Here is an 18634-nt window from a genome sequence, read left to right as displayed (position 1 = left end):
TTTTGGAGAAGAAGAATATCCTTTACTTCCCATCAAAGATATGAAAACTGACAAACAGAATTGTGGGAGGAAATTCTGGGGGTAGCTCAAATTTTTTATTTTTTCTGGTTGGTTTCCTTTTATTTTTGAGGTGCCTTTACTTTGAAGATTCATATCTTAATGAGTATTCAATCATCCATATCAGTTCTTTTTTATGTTAGAGGGCATTTCCTTCTATTATAACTTCATATGTAGATATAATTATCTCATTAAAAGTTATACATACATATACCTAACATATTCATGACATGAAAAACATAAGTTATTTTTTTGTTGTATTGGCTTTGTCTTTGTGTCTATTTTTCAGGTTTTTTTTTTTTGGGTCATTGTTTTTGAATCATGGGGATTATCTCCATCCCCATCTGTAATTAGATGTCAGCCTTTTTCAGAATTCACTCACAGTTCTGTAATTGTACTGATGTTTGGTCCAGATCTTTATAAAATATTTATGATTTCTTCTGAATACCCTTTCTTTCTCCACCAACATCTACTTATCTTTCCCTCTGAGCAATAATTTAATGAAGGGTGTTGCTTTCTTTCCACATCTTTGAAGCCTGGGGGCATGGATGCATGCAATGTGCTCAGGTTGGGCCTTGCACAGCTTTTGTACTTTCTTCTATGAGTCATGTCCATGTTTTGCATCAGTTTTCATTTACCAGTAGGCAGTGGCCACTCCTCAGGGAGTGGGCACACTGTTAGACTTTGGGCCTTACCCCAATTCAGTTCAGAGACCTATAAATTAGCAAGTCCCAACATTCACCTTCCTCAAGGTAAGGAGTTCTTCTCCTAAGGGTTATTTTTATTATTATTATTTGCCTTTGCTTGGGTTCTCAATTCAGCAGTATCTCTAATTCATTAATTAGAGACACCTTTCAGTATCTTATCAAGCTAACTTGCCCTCATTGGAATTGTTTGTTGAGGATGGAGGTGGGGTTAATCATTCTAAGTCAGTGGCTCCTTTCCTTGGCCATCACTTTTTCACCCCAGTTTTATTTATGTGTCTCTACTAACAAAGATATCCTTTGTCTGTTTATCTAGTCAATTTCAACTTGTATAGTGTTTAAGTCTCTATATAATGGCTCATTTTTTTTTTTGCCACCAGATCTTTCTGTTCTGAAACAAGTGATCTAAATTCTACTTCTGTCTTTAGAGATAATTGATATGTACTTTGCCATTCTTTATTATTTGCTAAACAAAATATGAGTCTTTTATCTTCTTCATGGGTTTTACCATTTTGTAAGTATGTTCATTTTTTTCTTATTTAAGACTATTGATACTGAATTCTACTATATCTATTACTTGTATATCCATCTCTAAGTTCTTCTATTAAAAAATAAATGCCTGTTTAGTCACCGCCCATGACTTGGGTATTTTATAAGCAATATATAGCTAGCTGTGTTTTATTTTTTAACCCAATCTAGAAATCACTATCTTTTTTTCTTATTCTAAAATTTGTATTTACTCATTGTATTTTATTTTTGGCTTCTTCCAAATATTGACAAATATTTGATGATGTGAAGTATCCCACACCTCATTCCCTGCACTTTCCATACCCTCCTGATAATACAATCATTTCAAAAAGCTGTTTGTCCAGGTCTAGTAAAATTGAACATGTAAATGCAGATCTAATAATTCCACTACTAGGTTTATATTTCAAAATAAAATACATGGATATAAGAGAACAAAAACACATATAAGAAAATTAATGGCAGTGTTAGTTCTAACAGTACAAAACAGTTCTAACAGTACTTGAATGTACAGCAACAATGCATAAACGAGTTGAAGCACAAGCATCATGAATGCAACAGCATGGGAAGAAATGAACTATTATGATAATCATCAGCAGGTCGACTCTAAAAGACACTGTGGATTAAGAGCAGATACTTAGTGCATTCTACATGATTCCATTTTTATTAAGTTCAGAAACTGGCTAATGTATGAATTTAAAAATATGAATAATGATTTTTTTAAAATAAAGAAAAAAATAAAAAGGGGAATGAGGTCTTCTAGGGTCCTAGTAATGTTTTATTTCTCGATGTGTCTGGTGGTTTTATGGCAGTACTTACTTTAAATATTTTTGTGTGCTTAAAATACGTGTGCTTTTCTGAATGTAAGATTACATAAATAACAATAATTAAAAATTATTTTTAAAAGACCACGTTTGTTAATATGTGGAGAATAATGCGCAGGAAGCAAGAGTAGAAGCAGAGCAGTTCCAGGCTGGTTGTAGTACTCTAGGTGAGACATGAGGAAAGCTTAGACAATGGACGTAGTGGGAAGGACAGCGCTCTGAACAGGCTGGGCAATGTGCATGTGGATGGGATGCAGGAAGAGACAGAGAGGAAATAAAGATTATTCCTAATTTTTGGTATGAGCAATTTGCTGGGTGGATTTTTTTTTAAATAATAACATAACCTATTAAAAGGCAATGAAAAATAGGCTTGAGGAGTCAATTATATTTCAGATCAGGATCATTGAACCTCCTTACAAATATTCAATGACACCAACTGAACTGTTAGGGGTGAGAAATCTTGCTCAGAGGAGTCTTGGGCTCTGGAAACACGTTGGGGTGAGTCATCATTCACAGATGTCTATACACTCACATGCAGCACATTCTATATATATCTGATTATCTTAGAGCAGTTAAAATTTCATAGAGAGCAATATTTATTTGCCATTCTAGTTAGTACAAAGATTAAAATATATACTCCTGGATTTATGTAAAAATGGTTAAAAATAAAGCAATCGGCAGTATTTGCATACTTACAATTAAGAAGAAAAATGACCAAAGGCCACTATTTTTTCTGCCATTTCGAAAAATAAATGAGATCACATATGTCAAGAAAACAAGAGAGGAGACATATCCAATACTGCACAGGACCTGAAAATGGAAATATTTAGGTTGGGTAAGGTAAATACTATTTAGGAAAATAACAGTATGTATCTCTGAACTTTCCAAAACTGTAGCATAGACAATTTGAAGTTCTTTGGTTTAAAATCAATAACATTAGTGCATTCATGAAAAATAGTCTAATAAAAACTATCTCTTAACTTTTGCCACATACCTGAATTGATAGGTTTTGAATTATAATTATAATCTCCTCTGAGCTAAACACATAATCCATTATTTGCATTATAAGGAGAATCAAGAAGTACAGGGGAATGTCCACCAGTGCCTGTCCAAACCAGTAAGCAGAAGGGTAGAGGCCAGAAATCCACAGCTGGGAATGAACTTTTCTCTGGTAAAGAAACAGAAGAATCATCAACAGATACAGAAGAGTTGAGACTAGGTAAATTGTTTTTTCTTTTAATTTTTTTTAAATTTGATCTTACTAGTTACACATGACAGTAGAGTGTATTTTGATGGATTTTTTTTTATAAAAAAATGACACTTAAAAGGCACAATCTTTTTTTTTTTTTTTTAACAATGTCAAAGTGCTGTGGTGAGTCATAACCACCAAGCAGAAAGTGGAAACCACCATTAAGAGAAGGGAAATGATTAGGTCAGGAGGCAGTAGCCATAAATAAAACCATAAGTGACAGAGTTGAAAGTTGTTATTCCCTGTGGGCTGGTAATGTTTCCTAAGCTGCTCTTTGTGAGGTCTTATGTTTAAGGAAAATAACATTTTCTTCCTACTTGGACAACTGTTATTGAAATGGTTAATTATTCATTGTATCAAGCACATAGATTAGATGCACTACCTCTGGGTAAAGCTCTGGCCATAAAAGTCTAAGGGGATTCTCTAGACATTACAAGGACTGGAGGACTGTGTTGACTCCTCTTACTTTGTAGTCTCCGATGCTGCTCATCGCGATGTAAGGAATGAAACATGCGACCACTGGTAGCCAGAAGAAGGCGCCACTCAGGTACTGGTACTCAGAAGGCATCTGCTCCTGAAATCATGCAGATCAGAGTGAGCAATGGCAACTGGGCATCCGGTTCCTATGTGCAGTCTTAACTCCATCAGTAAATAAGTGAATGAACACTTCCCCAGCTCCTCTTTGCAACTTCTCATTCACATCCATTTCCAGTCCTGTGTTGTAGTAATTTGGACGTTTTGAACATGTTTCCTGATGTACTTATGAAGAAGCAAGCTCAACCACATGGTATGAATTAGATAAGGTCTCACAGTTACTAACTTGTAAAACAGGCATGAAACCCCTTGCTCACTGTCGCCCGATTACAGCATTACTAACACTGATATATACCAACAAGGCTGAGGTTTTAACAGAAAACAGAGATTGGGGACCATCAATGAAGGGGATATTTTGCTACTTTTAGAAATTGGTGTTAAGTCCGTTCAATTCAACATTTACAATGAGTCATTCCCCTGGTTCAGCATAATGCAGAAATAGTAAATCCAAATGCCTCTGTGGACCTGGCAGCAATAAACAAGTACATGAATGTTAGAAGAGTAATGGAACTTGGAGAAAGATAGTCCACACACGTGTTTAAATAATTGAGGCTGGTTTATATGTGCATTGCACTATTATATGTATGTTTAAAACTTTACATAATAAAAAGTTTCCATAAAAAAAGGAAAGAAACAAGAACTGTTCCTATGCACCTTACCTTAATTCAGCTCATCCTCTAATCTAGCAAAGCTGTATGTTTTTTAGTGGAAACTTCCTTCCAAAGGAAAATAATGTTAACAGCAAGAATAAGAACAATTTATTAAGCACCCATAATTTTCTGTTATACATTTTATCAATTGTTCTTAAAATAACTTGAATCAAGACATCAGTTGTTTTAACTATGTCCCACTAAATACTGACAAGATCTAAGACCAAAAATCATAAATATCTTTTCCCAAATTAACTGTATTTTTATAGCTCCATTTACCAAAGTCATGAATAAGATTTTAATGTTTTATAATAATTACTAAACAATATATTAACATATATATAATGATTTTTATATAAAACAAAATTATTTAAGAATAGGTTCATAAAATCAACATGATGTTATTTCTGTATTTCAAGGACTTTTCCTGAAAACTTCTCATGGGTCAGTATTAGTGAGATAATATTATACTTACTTCATAAAATGTGCTTCTATCAGTCTGAATGCGCTCTGAAGAATTAAAGATTCCAAGTAGCCCATTGCTAATAATATCCATGAGGACAGGAAAGCAATTCAGCCTTTTGGTATTACATGCTATTGAAAATCTGTGATCCTAAAATATAATGAATATTTCTAAGTCTTCAAAGAGTAAATGCAAAATTAATTAGTTAATATGGTAGTAAATAATGTAGCAAAGTCACAATAGGTAATGTAGTAAAGCTACAGCATGATTAATATCACCATCACCTATGTAACTTGATTAATTCCTAATATATGTAAATGAATCCATGACTTTGGTTTCTACCCAGCTTAACATCAACCTTGTGGGTATTTATGCCTAAAATTGCACAAAAGAAAAAATACCTCAAATGGTTTTTAATGACACCGTAAAGCTTCAAAATGCAACTTCACTTGCTAGTGGCCAGAGACTTTATATTCAAAGGCAATTTATTTGTTTTACAAGTAATAATTATGTGGATACTTGGAAAGCGGAAGGCAGACAGGTAGTTGCATTGAAAGTGTACATCTTCACAAATACTGAACATGCATGTAAAACCTCTTTTAAAATGACATAACATTTATACATATGTATACATACATATAATAATGTGGTTATTTATTCCTCAAAGAAAAAAATTAATTGAGTGTATTTCCCAAAATATAGGCAAGCATTAAAAATGTGTTTTTGCAATGATAATTAAATCAAGTATATAGTATCTAACCTTAATTACCTAAAGCAATATTTATTATGTTATAAGTGCCATTTAAAAAATGTTTTTCTGGGTTCTCTAGAAACTAACTTAATACCCATCAAAGACTAGTTTGATTAAAGGTGATTTAGTTCATTTTTGGCATAAAAATTACTCCTGAAAATTAAATATGACAAGTTACTAATGGCCGAGCTTTATGACACATAAGAGCAGTGATTCACCCATGTGACTTGATTGGGACCTCTAACTCAAATTCCTGCATGGTCTAGGCAAGTGATACAATGAGTAAGGGACACAAACGTTTTACAGACTGAAGAGTAAAGGTCAAGTTTAAATTGGGCAGTTGTTCTCAGTTCTAACTGAGAATAAGATTTAAATTAATGATTGAAAGGCAATCCGATTGGTAAAATTTAAACAAATCACTATTATAACAGCAATTATGTACTGTTATATTGGAGGCTGCAATCAAATAATTGTCACCTAACTTGTATGAAAATGAGACCTACCACATTTGTGTCAAAATGACCTTTTGGGGAGTTCATTTGAATTATTCAAATTGTATTCTCATAATCTAACTTTGGTAAAAATAATCAACCAGATCCTAGCTCACCTTTTCATCCCCTAACACAGTGATCGCACCATTATAGAATGGCTCATCTGTGCCATTTCTAGTTCCAAAGGCATCCACCTCCAAAGCTATGTCCTGTCTTCTCAGCGAATGTATGAAGTTATCAATGCTTGACCCTACCATAAGGGAAAGATCAAAGGACACAAAAATGAAACAAAACAATAACCCAGCACTACAAAAAAGAAAACAAAACCAAATGATATCACTAAAAGCATACCACAATAATGACTGTCTACAGATTTTCTTAAAAGCAGAATTGGGGCTACTGTATAAACCCATTCTGACATTATGGATATAATAAAATTTCTTTACCTAATACCTAGAATGTTACTTATAATTTATATTAGGGTAAAAATACTAAATAATAGGCTGAATATGGCTTGGTGGTAGAGTCTTTGCTTAGCATGTGTAAGTCCCTGTGTTTGAGCTCCAGCAACATACACACAAAAATACTAATTACTAACACCATAATCCTTGAAGCTGTTCATCTTCTATCTTCCTTCAAACTTGGAACTGACCTTTTCCCCCCAAAGTCAAACAATGCAAATATTTACAAAATGACACAGAACTATCTCAAGACTTCAGTCAATGATTTGCCTTCCTAAATCCCACTTGGTTGCTCTGTGAAATGACCATTTAAGTGGACTTCAAAATATGGTTTTGAAATAAACTCTCCAATCTTGTATCTTTAATTTTCAATTAATTTTCTGTTCACTTTTATAAGTATTTTCTAAAACATGCAGAAATTTTTTTTCTTCAAATTTCTCCCTCAGGGAATCTCTTAACAAGAACAAAATTTACAAGTTCCGTTTTAGCCCTGTGTTCACCTGTTTTATTGATGACCAGTAAAAGAGTCAGAGGATCTTGTGGTTGTTGTCCTGGTGAAAGGAAGTACATATTTGGAGACAGTCCCCAAGAGTAACTTTTATTGTATAACTCATAAAACAGATGTTCCAAAAGTTGAGGGATAAAGCTAATCCCAAAAAGGAATAACCTATGTGGAGGAAAACATAAAAGAATAATCAGTAGCAGTTTCTGTAGATTATTAGATGTATTAGTCAACTTTTAGTCACTGTGACCAAAATACCTGACATGAATAGCTTTGAGGAGGAAAAGTTTATTTTTCATCATGGTTTCAGAGATTCAGTCCATGGGAGCCCGAGTCCATTGCTCTGGGCCCAAGAATAAGCAGAACATCATGGTGGAAAGGACTGATGGAGGAAAGCTACTCAGCTCAGGGGCCTGGGAAACAGAGGGAGAAAGGGGAACGAGTCTCAAGGAAGGTGAACTCTTCCAGGTATGATCCCAGTGACCCACCTCCTCTACTCATGACCAGCCTGCCTACAGTTACCACTCAGTGCAGTAGTAGTGCTTTCAAATTATGTATCTATGAAGTGGATTAATCCACTGTTTTCATTCTTTCCAGTGTCAACTATTTCCAACCAATTTTTGCACCATTGCCCAATTCAGTTTCTTGGCTTTTTCATCTATCAGTCAATTTTCAATAAATAAAATCTTAATAGCTTCTTACAGTCCAAACATTTTAGTTCTATATATTCTAATATATTTTTTTAAATTTTTGAGACATTTTATGTTTCAATGAATTTAGAATTATGGCTGCCATGATCTAATCATTTTACTTGTGAACATTTCCACATTGGTACAGGAGCTTTGAGGACATACCTCATATGGAAACCATAACATTAGTTTTGAGAGGATCATGGTTATAATAATGGAAATAAATTATAAGTACTAATAAACATTTGAATCATGCCCTTTCCTCTTTTTTTCTTCTTTCTAAAGTGAAAAGATTCCTATGTACTTACATTTGGTCTTTTTCCGTCTACTCATGCCTCAGACATTGCGTTCAAGCCTATGAAATCTTCTGATTATTGTTTAAATCCTCTCTCTAGTGCCCATCTCTTTCTCCATTTCAGTCCGGCTTTCCTTCCTTTATCTGAAGCACAGCCACTTGGCATATCACCAACCTTCAGACCCTCTACACTGTGAAACTTTTCCCATACCATTTCCAATTTCTGTAGTCACAACATTTTCTCGGATCCCTGGGCTCCAAAGCCAGATCATTTCCCACTCATCTTTGAAGTCTCTTTTTCAAATGGCTGAAAATTCCTGACTGTCCTATCATTATTTCTTGCCTCCAAAACCAACTTCTCTTGTCTGCTTTTCAAGATGGACCTTTATTTTCTCTGTCTGTTCTGTCTTTATCAATATTATCCTAAACTACTGTGTCATTTTTTCCAGGGTCAACTATTTCCAAACAATTTTGCACCATTGCCCAATTCAGTTTCTTGGCATTCTCTTCTGTCAGTCAACTTTCAATAAATACATAAATAAAACCTTAATAACTTCTTAAAGTCCAAAATTTTTAGTTCTATATATTCTATTTTTTAAAAAAATTTGAGACAGTCTCTATTTCAATGAACTTAAAATTAATAATTCCTTTAGATCCCACATGCACTTTCATACTCAGTACATTTTCCCTGCCTGAATTTCTAACACTCTTTCTCTCCACACCTAAATAAGTTCTATTCTCTTACATCAGTTCTTCCTGAATTGTTTGATGCCTCCATTTGACAAAATCTCTTTCCTACTAAGTGCATAGTTCATAGATTTGTCTAGTTTGTAATATGCATTTTAAATGTTTAGCTAACCACCCTTATGGATAGGTTGTTACACTAGTTTGGAAGTTGAATGTCTCCCAAAGGTCCATGTGTGAAAGCTGGGTGTCCAAGGTAGTACCCTTGCAAGGTGGGAATTGTTAGGAGGTGGGGCTTCATACTCTATCCTTAGGTCCTTAGAGGACCTTGAAGGCAATTCTGAGACCCCAGTCTCTTCTTCTTTTTCTCCACCTACTAACTCAGGATGTAGATTGTTTGCTCCACCACACCCTCCCTCCCACCATGATGCGGCACCCTCCCCAGAGGCCAAAAGCATGGGACCACCTGATCTTGCGCTGAAACCTCCAAAACTGTGAGCTAAAATAAAATTTTCTCTTTAGAATTTGTTTGATATTTCATTATAGTGGTGGAAACCTGTCCAATAAAACTTTCATGTTTATTTTAATATATGTGCAATATATATATTTTAATATATGTGTAAATATTCAACAATAGAGTCTTTCACAAGCATGCTTATAAATATTTGGGATTTATATATCTCCATATAGAGCTGGGCTTATGCAAGGAAGTGATATTCAGTAATGAGGGCTGAAGCTATAGGAATGTGTGTAAACCTTATCGTGGACTCTAGATGCAACTGTAGAACTAAACCAGAGATGCACAGAGCCCCAGACTGTAACACTGAAGTTCTGAGAGAGTGTCTAGTCTGTCCTGCAACATTAATTCTAACCTGAGTTTCCAGCCTGCTGGACTGCCCTGTGGATTTAGACTTGCCAGTCCCCATGAAAGTGGAGTCAATTCCTTAAAATACGTGCACACATAAACATATTCATATAAATATACATATATACAAACACATACACAAGCATGCACACACACATGCATGTACATGCACTGCATTCTATTATTTCCACTTCTGTGAAGCTGCTGAGAAATGAAAATTTTGTCACTTTTAGAACAGGACCCAAGTGCTATCATCCACATGTGCACTAAGAACTACTTCAGCCTATTGTTATGAACAAAATTTGTGTGAAATCGAAAGAATCCTAACTGTTGTATGTTTTGATTAAGTAACCACATGAGCAGTTTTGTTGTAGTCATTGTTGTTTAAGACCATATGCAGTTACTGGGACTTATTTTATCTGAGTGTTTCTTTTATCCTTTTTCTTTTGTGCTCTCTCTCTCTCTCTCTCTCTCTCTCTCTCTCTCTCTCTCTCTCTCTCTCTCTCTCTTTGAGTGCACAGATCAAACAAATCTGAAATATCCAGATACTCACATGGTTAATAGGCTTTTTCTTTCTTTCTTTAACATGAGGAAGCGAACTTTGGCTATTGCGCAGACCTGCTGCCTCCAGAGTGCCATGCCACTTGCTGTTTTCTTTGTGGCATAGAGGGAAGTCAGCACTTGTTCCAGCTCAACAAGGTTTCCCCTATCTTTTGCCCCATCACCTTGCAATTGTTGCCAATTTCCAATATCTAAAATGTAAGATAAATCATTTATAAGGTGCCATATTAACTAATTGTGCATTTTTAGCTTTTCCTATGATCATCTTTTCAACCAAAGGTGCCAGATTTAGCCTACTGGGCTAAGAGAAAGTAATCTGATTCATGGTATTTTTAGAGAAACTACTGAGAAAATGAGACAGAAGCAAAAATATTGATATAGCAAAAGGAAAACTTGTGCCTTCTGAAAAAAAAAATCCTTTGCAGGAATTCTTCTAGAGAAATCAATTAAAATAAACTCATAAATAAGTATCTTCATTGCAAGAGATAAACTTTATTCTAACCAAAGCAAAAGAGTACTCACCTGCAAGAACATAAAGACAATACCAAGAGCACTTTTAATATTTTTAAGAACTCAATAAAAGTTTATAAATTTTGAGGAGAAGCATAGTGAAAACTGATAGACTTCTAGAAAGCTATAAAATATGTAAATTAATAGTTCATTGCAAGGGCTGGGGCATTTGCCTCATATACATGAAGCCCTAGTTTGATTCCCAGCACCACACACACAAAAAAAAATGTTAACCTATAACCACTGAAAACATGTACCATGCATGTAACTTCAAAAATAGATAAAAACAGAAAAGAGGGAACTAAAAATATACTTGGTCAACATAGAGAGCAGGTAAGTCCCCAGTTACTGAATGATCCTACAGCATTGGCAAAAGCCAAGCCTGGGAAATATTCCTTGCCAAAGATGAAGATTTTGTCAATCTTGATTCTCAGCTTCTGAAGCTAAAAGTTATTAAATGTCCCAGGACAAAAGCTTTCCTGGGTGCAGCAGAATGTTCCTATCACTGCAACAATAGGATAGCTGCAAAAAATGTTTCTAGCTCTATAACTTTTTAGTGCACAAAGAAGCCTCTGACAGCTTACAAGCCTTAAACAATTTACAATGCCCCTGCAGTTTAACTTCCTGATTATGAGATGCTGTATAATAAACTCATGGAGCTATTTCTGAGTCACTGTTCCTCCGTCAGAGTGAAGTGTCCCACCTGGCCCCAGATTTACTTGATAATGTCTCTGTTTTTCTCCATTTCCAGGCACCCTTACTTGATAAGCCTTTTTTGATGCTGTGCAGGTTGCAGAAGTTGGTGCCCTATATAGGACTTGAGTACAAGGGAACTCAAAGAGAATCAGATGACACTCCCGAGATGTGCATATATTTTCTGAGATCTCAGCATTAGAAGTGGTTACTGTCAAAACTTTGTTAATGCTATGTGAGTCATGGCAGGTCAACTTTTTAAAAATTTAAAATGCTCAGAAAGAATAAATACAGTGAGATGATAATAAACCAAAACCAAGAAAATGTCTAGAAGCAATCAGACAGTAAAGACAAAACTTTTCAATCAAAGGCAATTAGACTGACATCAGATCTTTTCATGCAACAACTGAATCCCCAATACACTGGAATGATACCTTCAAAAAGCTCAAGAAAAGCAGGTATCAATATAAATATAAATTTTCTTTTCTCTATAGCACTTATATTCAGGTAACATTATACAGCATATTTATTGTCTACCTCATGAGGACCTAGTGTAGTACATCATTGTATTCCACAGAGGTATATTTCTTCTCTGCTTTAAGCTTTCCAAAGACCAGTACCAACAGATGCATACAATCTCACCATTCAAAGCATATTTACAAAATAAAATATTTCACAGAAAAACAAAATTCAAGTTTCTTTCCTTTCTTCCTCCCTCCCTTCTTGGCTTCTTCCCCACCTCTTTCTTTTTTCTTTTTTACCTGATTCATCAATAGTTGATTTTCCTTCTAATTTCAGGAATACCTCATTCAAAGTTGTCATGGAAACACCATAATTCTCAATGCCTTGGTTGGAACATCTATCAAGATCCCTGTAAAGATCTAAAAAAATAAACAAAAAATAGATCAGAATATTCTAATTTATAATGACATTGATGATAATTTTATTTGTCAAAAAGCAAAAACACTAATGATAGACCAAATACACTTCTACCAGAAACGAATCATGACATAGAAGTTTGTTATTTCACATCTATGTAGTGCATTAGTTTCCATGTTTTCTTGAGTTTCAAAGTCAAATGTAAACATGTTTTTTTCTATTTTTTGAAAACTGCAGTTTTTAAAAAATAAATATATTTCATTTAGTGTACTTTTTAAAGCTTTATTTCTGTTATATTATAGGGAATGCTTAATTCTAAGCTCCAATTAACTAAAGAATATTTTCCAGAGAATAAAGATTCATATTTTCATGTTAAGAATAATTGTTAGGTAACTCTAATAACAAATGCAAATTAACTAATGTTTATGGAAATATGTAACTGTCACAGAATCTTTCCTATTTCAAAAAAGCATAAATTAAAGAAAGGGAAAAGTATTTACTATGTAATTCAGAGAATGTACTATGTAACTCTGTCCCTACTCTCAGATTCATCTCTCTCTCCCGCCCCCCTCCTTCCATTCCTCTCAAAGATTCTGATCATGATGTGAAAACTACACAAGAGTCTTGAAATGGAGTAATTCTTCATGAGGGAACAACAGGTCCTTTTGAAGGATTTCAACAACAACAACAACAAAAGGTTGGAAAATAAAGCTTTTATCTTATGTGTTGCATAAAGAAAAATAGAAATGTATTCATGACTTCTAAGGAGTTCTTAAACCTACCTAATTTTAGTTTCTTTTTTAGTCTGTCTCTAGTTGCTTACCATCTTTGGAATTCATTTAATAAGCAATCAGATGAAACTGTGCTTTGTAGTCCTCATAAAGATTTCTGTTTCCATAATGATCTATATCTCAAAGACATTATATGTACATCTAAGACTACCATTATCTCAATGATCTAAGATTAATATATTTCATGACCTTCCAACATAACTAAAATGAGGAGGGATCATACATTATTTTCATTGGCAGCATTATGTATTTTTGTTTCTTTCTTAGTGGTGCGTCCTAATCACGTGTATCTTAGACCTAACAAAATGCCAGAGGCACTACATGTCAATCCAGGTACTTTATTTAAATTTCATGTTTTAACAAAACGTTTAAATATATTAAGTCAGGTGATAGTTATCGGTATGTTATTAAGGCTACGGTCTGGTGCTGTTTCTTTATTAGTCACGATTGTGACAGGCCTATTTACTCCAACATATAACAGTAGCCCCTGATCTTCCTTGAAGAGTTGGCAAATTTCCTGAACACAATAAGGTAAGCAAATACTGATAGGCTACACCTCAAAATAAATAAATAAAAGTCATCTATCTTGAAACTATTGGTAGATAAAACAGCTTATTGGGACATCCAATAAAAGAGTGGTAACAGTGTACTCACACAGGCTTTTGGATTTGCAGTGAAGGTGTGAATTTTAGAATGTTTAGTAGCATACCGGATGACCACGCTCATGTTCAGTACACTGGATTGCACTATAATGTGGAGCCCATACAATATATACATTGTTTATGAATTCCTTTAGCTCCTTCAGTAGTTCACCACTGTTTTCACAAACTCCTTCCTGCCCTGACCATCTCATTCATTCCTGAAACAAATTCCCCCCAAATCCTAATTTTAATGTGATGCTTTCCTCTTAGTTGTATGTGGTACAACTCAACACATATTTTTCTATGTGCCTTGGTTTACTCATAAATGACAAAAGGATAGTGTCAAGGGCTGACAGAGGTGACCTTGGGACTAGAAATGTTGAACAGATAGTTACTGCATAGTACCAGACTAAAAGTAGTCATCATTCTCATCAGCCCAGTTATTATCAGTAACACCATTCCCAAGTCATTCTGTGGTCTCCATATTTTCTTACCTGGAAATTTGCTTGTCGTTTCCAAAGGCAAAATATAGATAAGTCTTTCTTCACTTTGTGCTGTTAATTTGGCATCAGGGATATGCTGCTTAACCAGTGATGTTATGCTCTCTGGATCACACATTTCGTTCAGATGCAAACTAAATTTAAAAAGAATGGGATATAGTTATTTTTTTATCAAACACTAACTCTAAAACCACATCTTAACTATGTAGTTTGTGCTTGTCGCTTCATCAATATTTATGAGACAAAAATGTAAAATCTATTGGAAGAAGAAAAACATAATAATACTAATATATTCCAAGCTGTTTAATCTACATAAATAGCAGAGAAACTTATGAAAGGGAAAAATGAGTCAGATGACATATCTCAAAGATTATCATTTGGAAGAAAGAGAGATACATCCAAATCTTGCCTGGGCTGGGGTGCAGGGGGAGGTTTGATTTTGTCTCTACCACTTCAAAAACCCAACTTTGAATTCTGCCTTCATAGTAATGTATGAGTTCTGCAAACTCTTGGACTTGTACACAGTAAAACAAAAATGGAGGTAATTTGTATAGTCATTAAGGACATGGGTCTAGCTGGGCACCATGGCGTACACCTATAATTACTTGCTCAGGAGGCTGAGGCAGAAGGATGGCAAGTTCAAAGCTAGTCTCAGCAATTTAGCAAGACTCTATCTCAAATGTCTCAAAATAAAAAAATATAACAGGCTGGGGATGTGGCTTAGTAATTAAACATTCTTGGGTTCACTCTCTGGTACCAAAATAAGAACATAGGTCTAATGTCACACTAATGCTGGTTCTAGATCTGCATCTAGGAAAGTGTTTAACATCTCTGAGCGTCAGAGTTCTCATCTATGAGATGAAATAACATCCAGCTTCCTAAAGAACTTCTAAAAACAGAAGAAAATACTGCAGATGAGATAGCACAGGGACTTTCCTGGTAAAACCTCAGTACATGTCATATAATTTTATCATTTTCATGCCAATTGAAAGTTGGTCTGTCCTTTGATAAGACCACTTAAAATTTATTACATTTTTGGATTTTAGAAACCCCATTAGTCATATCCACTGAAAGGTACTGAGAAGAAAGAGTGATGCGAACATCACAATAGACTGATTACATAAACCTAAAAAAATCAATTAAAGCCACTATTCTGTGCTTAGCATTATTAGGAATACCAAGTAGGAAGGGAGCTTGCAACAGATAGCAATACAAAGCAGCGTGATATAGAAGGGAAAGAGAGGAAAGGTAAGAACTTCACACCTTGTCAAGTGCTCACGCAGCCTTAAGTATAAAATGGGTGTTATTACTGCTCTTTTATAAATGAAGCTACCAAGGTTCAAGGAAGTTAAAAAGTCACCTAAAATAACAATTCATAGAAGTGCTTTCAGATTTTCAGAAAAAGAGGATGCTCAAGAAGGAGAAAACATTTAGGAATAGGCTTCAAAATGGATAGATTTGGACACAGTTAAATGAGCTGGAGGAGGACATGTTAGATAGATGTCCTCTCTCAAGCAGAAACAAGACAACCATGCACATACCTGGAGGACACAGAGTGGCACCCTTCAAGTGGAGGTACTGATTAAACAGAGTTTTGACAAATGATAACAAAAGAATGATAGTTTTGATCAAGTAAGCACTTGGAGTAAGTAATGGTGGGGCATTACTTAGTCCAAGGTGAAATGACCCTGGGAGATGGAGTGCTTAAAATGATTTTTAAAGAAATATTAATACTTAAGTGGGAAGCAAAAGTCAGTGAATCACACCATGCCTATAATCTTGATCCCAAACTCAACCACTTATAAACGTTCAAGACAGTGGGTTATGAACACTCTTGGTGTGTGGTATTCTTATCAAAAAAAGGATGACGGGGCTGGGGTTGTGGCTCAGCCATAGAGCACTCGCCTAGCATGTGCAAGGCACTGGGTTCAATTCTCAGCACCACATTAAAATAAATAAATAAAATGAAGGTATTCTGTCCAACTACAACTAAGAAAAAAAAATTTCAAAAAGGATGGCAGTAGCAGTTTTTAGAGTTATTTGGAGGTTAGATATGTAAGTATTCTTTATTTAGATTTCTTAGCGATCCCTAAAATGTAGCCAACACTTAATAAGTGGTAGGAATTACTTAATCATGATAATAATTATTATCATGAAGAGAAGGAGAGAGAAAAGAACAGTAGAGAAAATGAAGTCAGGGAGAATTGAGAGGAAAGTATTGAAACTGTCAAGAAAAACAAAAACAAACTTCTGAAAGATGTTAAGAGAAAAGGTTGAAACACCTGTAAGTTACTCTTAGCAAGTAATATGTTCTGAAAACATTTTCAAGCATTTTATTTAAACCTAGATAGCCATCCTTATATTCTCAGTGTCTACTTGCACGTATCCTATATTTTAACTAAGAGGGCAGGGTGACCCCATGCTAACTCAGCTCTTTTGAAGAGTGATTGTGCAGCCTATTTTGATGTGGTGATGTTGACTGCGCCTGCCCCCAGCATTTTCCATATGTCCCCACCATTAAGAGCAATACCTTAACTGGTAGCCAATGCCCCATCTCTTCTTCAGGAACAGAGAAGAGCCTGCACACTTCAGCCTCCCACTGGAGATAAAGACCTTCCTGTCTAGTGAGGAAGAACCAAAAGATAAAGTTTACTGGGGCATTATTTCTTCACAACTCATAAAAGAGTGACTCCAATAACAAATAATGATTTTTAGAAGCATGACACACTAAAATAGATACATTCTAATTCTGCCACAGGTAAACCACTTCATCATCCAACAACTGCAATGATAAATTATGATAAACGAGTCTCTAGCATAGTCTAAAAAGTCACTATGTATCTAAACAATTTGCTTCAAGACAACTGACATTACACTGAATAAAACATAATAGACCTTAGAGAATATTCCATATATTTTATAAGTCCAGCTGCTCTGCAGTAGGATCAGAATACATCCATGGGACAAAGTACTCTGGGACACAGACATTCAAGTGAGTGACAGCCAAACTCTCCTGTCTTGGCCCATGCCAGTGAGATACAGCTAGAGAGCACCTACTCATATTCCACACATGTCCCTAAATTCTCACTAAGATCAATGAAAGAAAACTTAAAACTACCAGCCAGAATATCAGCCTCATCCATGAACTGGGTGCTGAAGAGGATGACTCTGTCCGATTTCCTCTCTTTCAAGAGATTCCACATGCGATGCCTTGAAAGAGGGTCCAATCCAGCAGTTGGTTCATCCAATAACAAAACCTGGATGGTAGAAATAAACCTAAAATAATTTTCCGACTCAGGAAAAAATCTTCTAAAAAGCACTCTGCTTGCACAAATATTGGAAAGAAATACCTTAGAGTTTAAAATTTCATTGTGAAAATTCTCTTACATTTATCTTTTGCAAATCATTTGATCTAGTACAAAAGCTTCATAGTCTTCAATCTGATTTCACCAGTGGTTTTACTTCAACTTACCTGTGGATCTCCTAAAATGGCAATTCCAAAAGTCAGTTTCCTTTTTTGTCCACCACTTATATTTTGAGCAAGAATGTCTTGAATACTTTCCATCTCTAAGGCCTGTAAAACTCGTTGTACCTAATCACATAAAGAATATTTAGTCCAAAACCCAAGATTTTTAAGACATTATCATTTGTTCTTTTCTTTCTTTCTTTCTTTGGTACTTGGGAATGAACCTACACATGCTTTGCCACTGAGCCACATCCCTGGCCCTTTTATTTATTTACTTATTTATTTATTCATTCATTTATTTATTTTGAGACAGAATCTCACTAAGTTGCTGAGGGCCTTCCTAAATTGTTGATATTGGCCTTGATCTCTTGCATCAGCCTCCTAAACTGGGATTATAAGCATGTGCTACCACACCTAGTTTTTTCTGTCTTTATAAAGGGTCCTTTTGCCTAACCTTTAGGCAAAATACAAACAACACAAACTCATTTAGAGTTCTCTAGGCAAGCAATTTCATTTTCTTGGTTGTTTGACAGGCAATATGTTCAGATACCTCTTGCTCCACTTCATGTGGCAGAATCCCTTTTATTTTAGCAAACAGCCTGAGGTTTTCTCTCACAGTAAGGAAGCCAAATTGTACATTGGATTGTGGACACACTCCAGTGAGCTTGCTGACAGTTTCAAAATCAGCCATTTCTGAAAGTGTGTGATTATAGATGGTGACAGAGCCTGTAAGCAGAAGATAGAGAGTTGCCATCAGGACAAGGTGTCATGTTGCATTTAAAATACTTT

The 18634-nt window shown here is 35.1% G+C and overlaps 1 protein-coding gene across 2 annotated transcripts in view; it reads right to left on the bottom strand.

The window, feature by feature from the left end:
* Positions 1-18634, bottom strand: part of LOC101961352 (ATP-binding cassette sub-family A member 9) — a 56422-nt gene that overhangs the window by 15437 nt on the left and 22351 nt on the right. For both annotated transcript variants that reach the window (XM_005328250.5, XM_040268527.2), the window contains exons 13-25: positions 18396-18571; positions 17852-17971; positions 17498-17636; positions 16910-17000; positions 14374-14513; positions 12330-12449; positions 10358-10556; positions 7270-7436; positions 6425-6558; positions 5079-5216; positions 3826-3933; positions 3105-3278; positions 2807-2920 (exon numbers count right to left, since the gene is read on the bottom strand). In XM_005328250.5, the coding sequence (XP_005328307.2) occupies positions 2807-2920; positions 3105-3278; positions 3826-3933; positions 5079-5216; positions 6425-6558; positions 7270-7436; positions 10358-10556; positions 12330-12449; positions 14374-14513; positions 16910-17000; positions 17498-17636; positions 17852-17971; positions 18396-18571 (1820 nt within the window). The remainder of the gene's footprint in view (positions 1-2806; positions 2921-3104; positions 3279-3825; positions 3934-5078; positions 5217-6424; positions 6559-7269; positions 7437-10357; positions 10557-12329; positions 12450-14373; positions 14514-16909; positions 17001-17497; positions 17637-17851; positions 17972-18395; positions 18572-18634) is intronic.

This window comes from Ictidomys tridecemlineatus, chromosome 3 (assembly GCF_052094955.1).
Source record: "Ictidomys tridecemlineatus isolate mIctTri1 chromosome 3, mIctTri1.hap1, whole genome shotgun sequence".
NCBI lineage: Eukaryota > Metazoa > Chordata > Mammalia > Rodentia > Sciuridae > Ictidomys > Ictidomys tridecemlineatus.
Note: the sequence above shows the minus strand (reverse complement) of the source record. Positions and strands in the feature narration are given on the sequence as shown.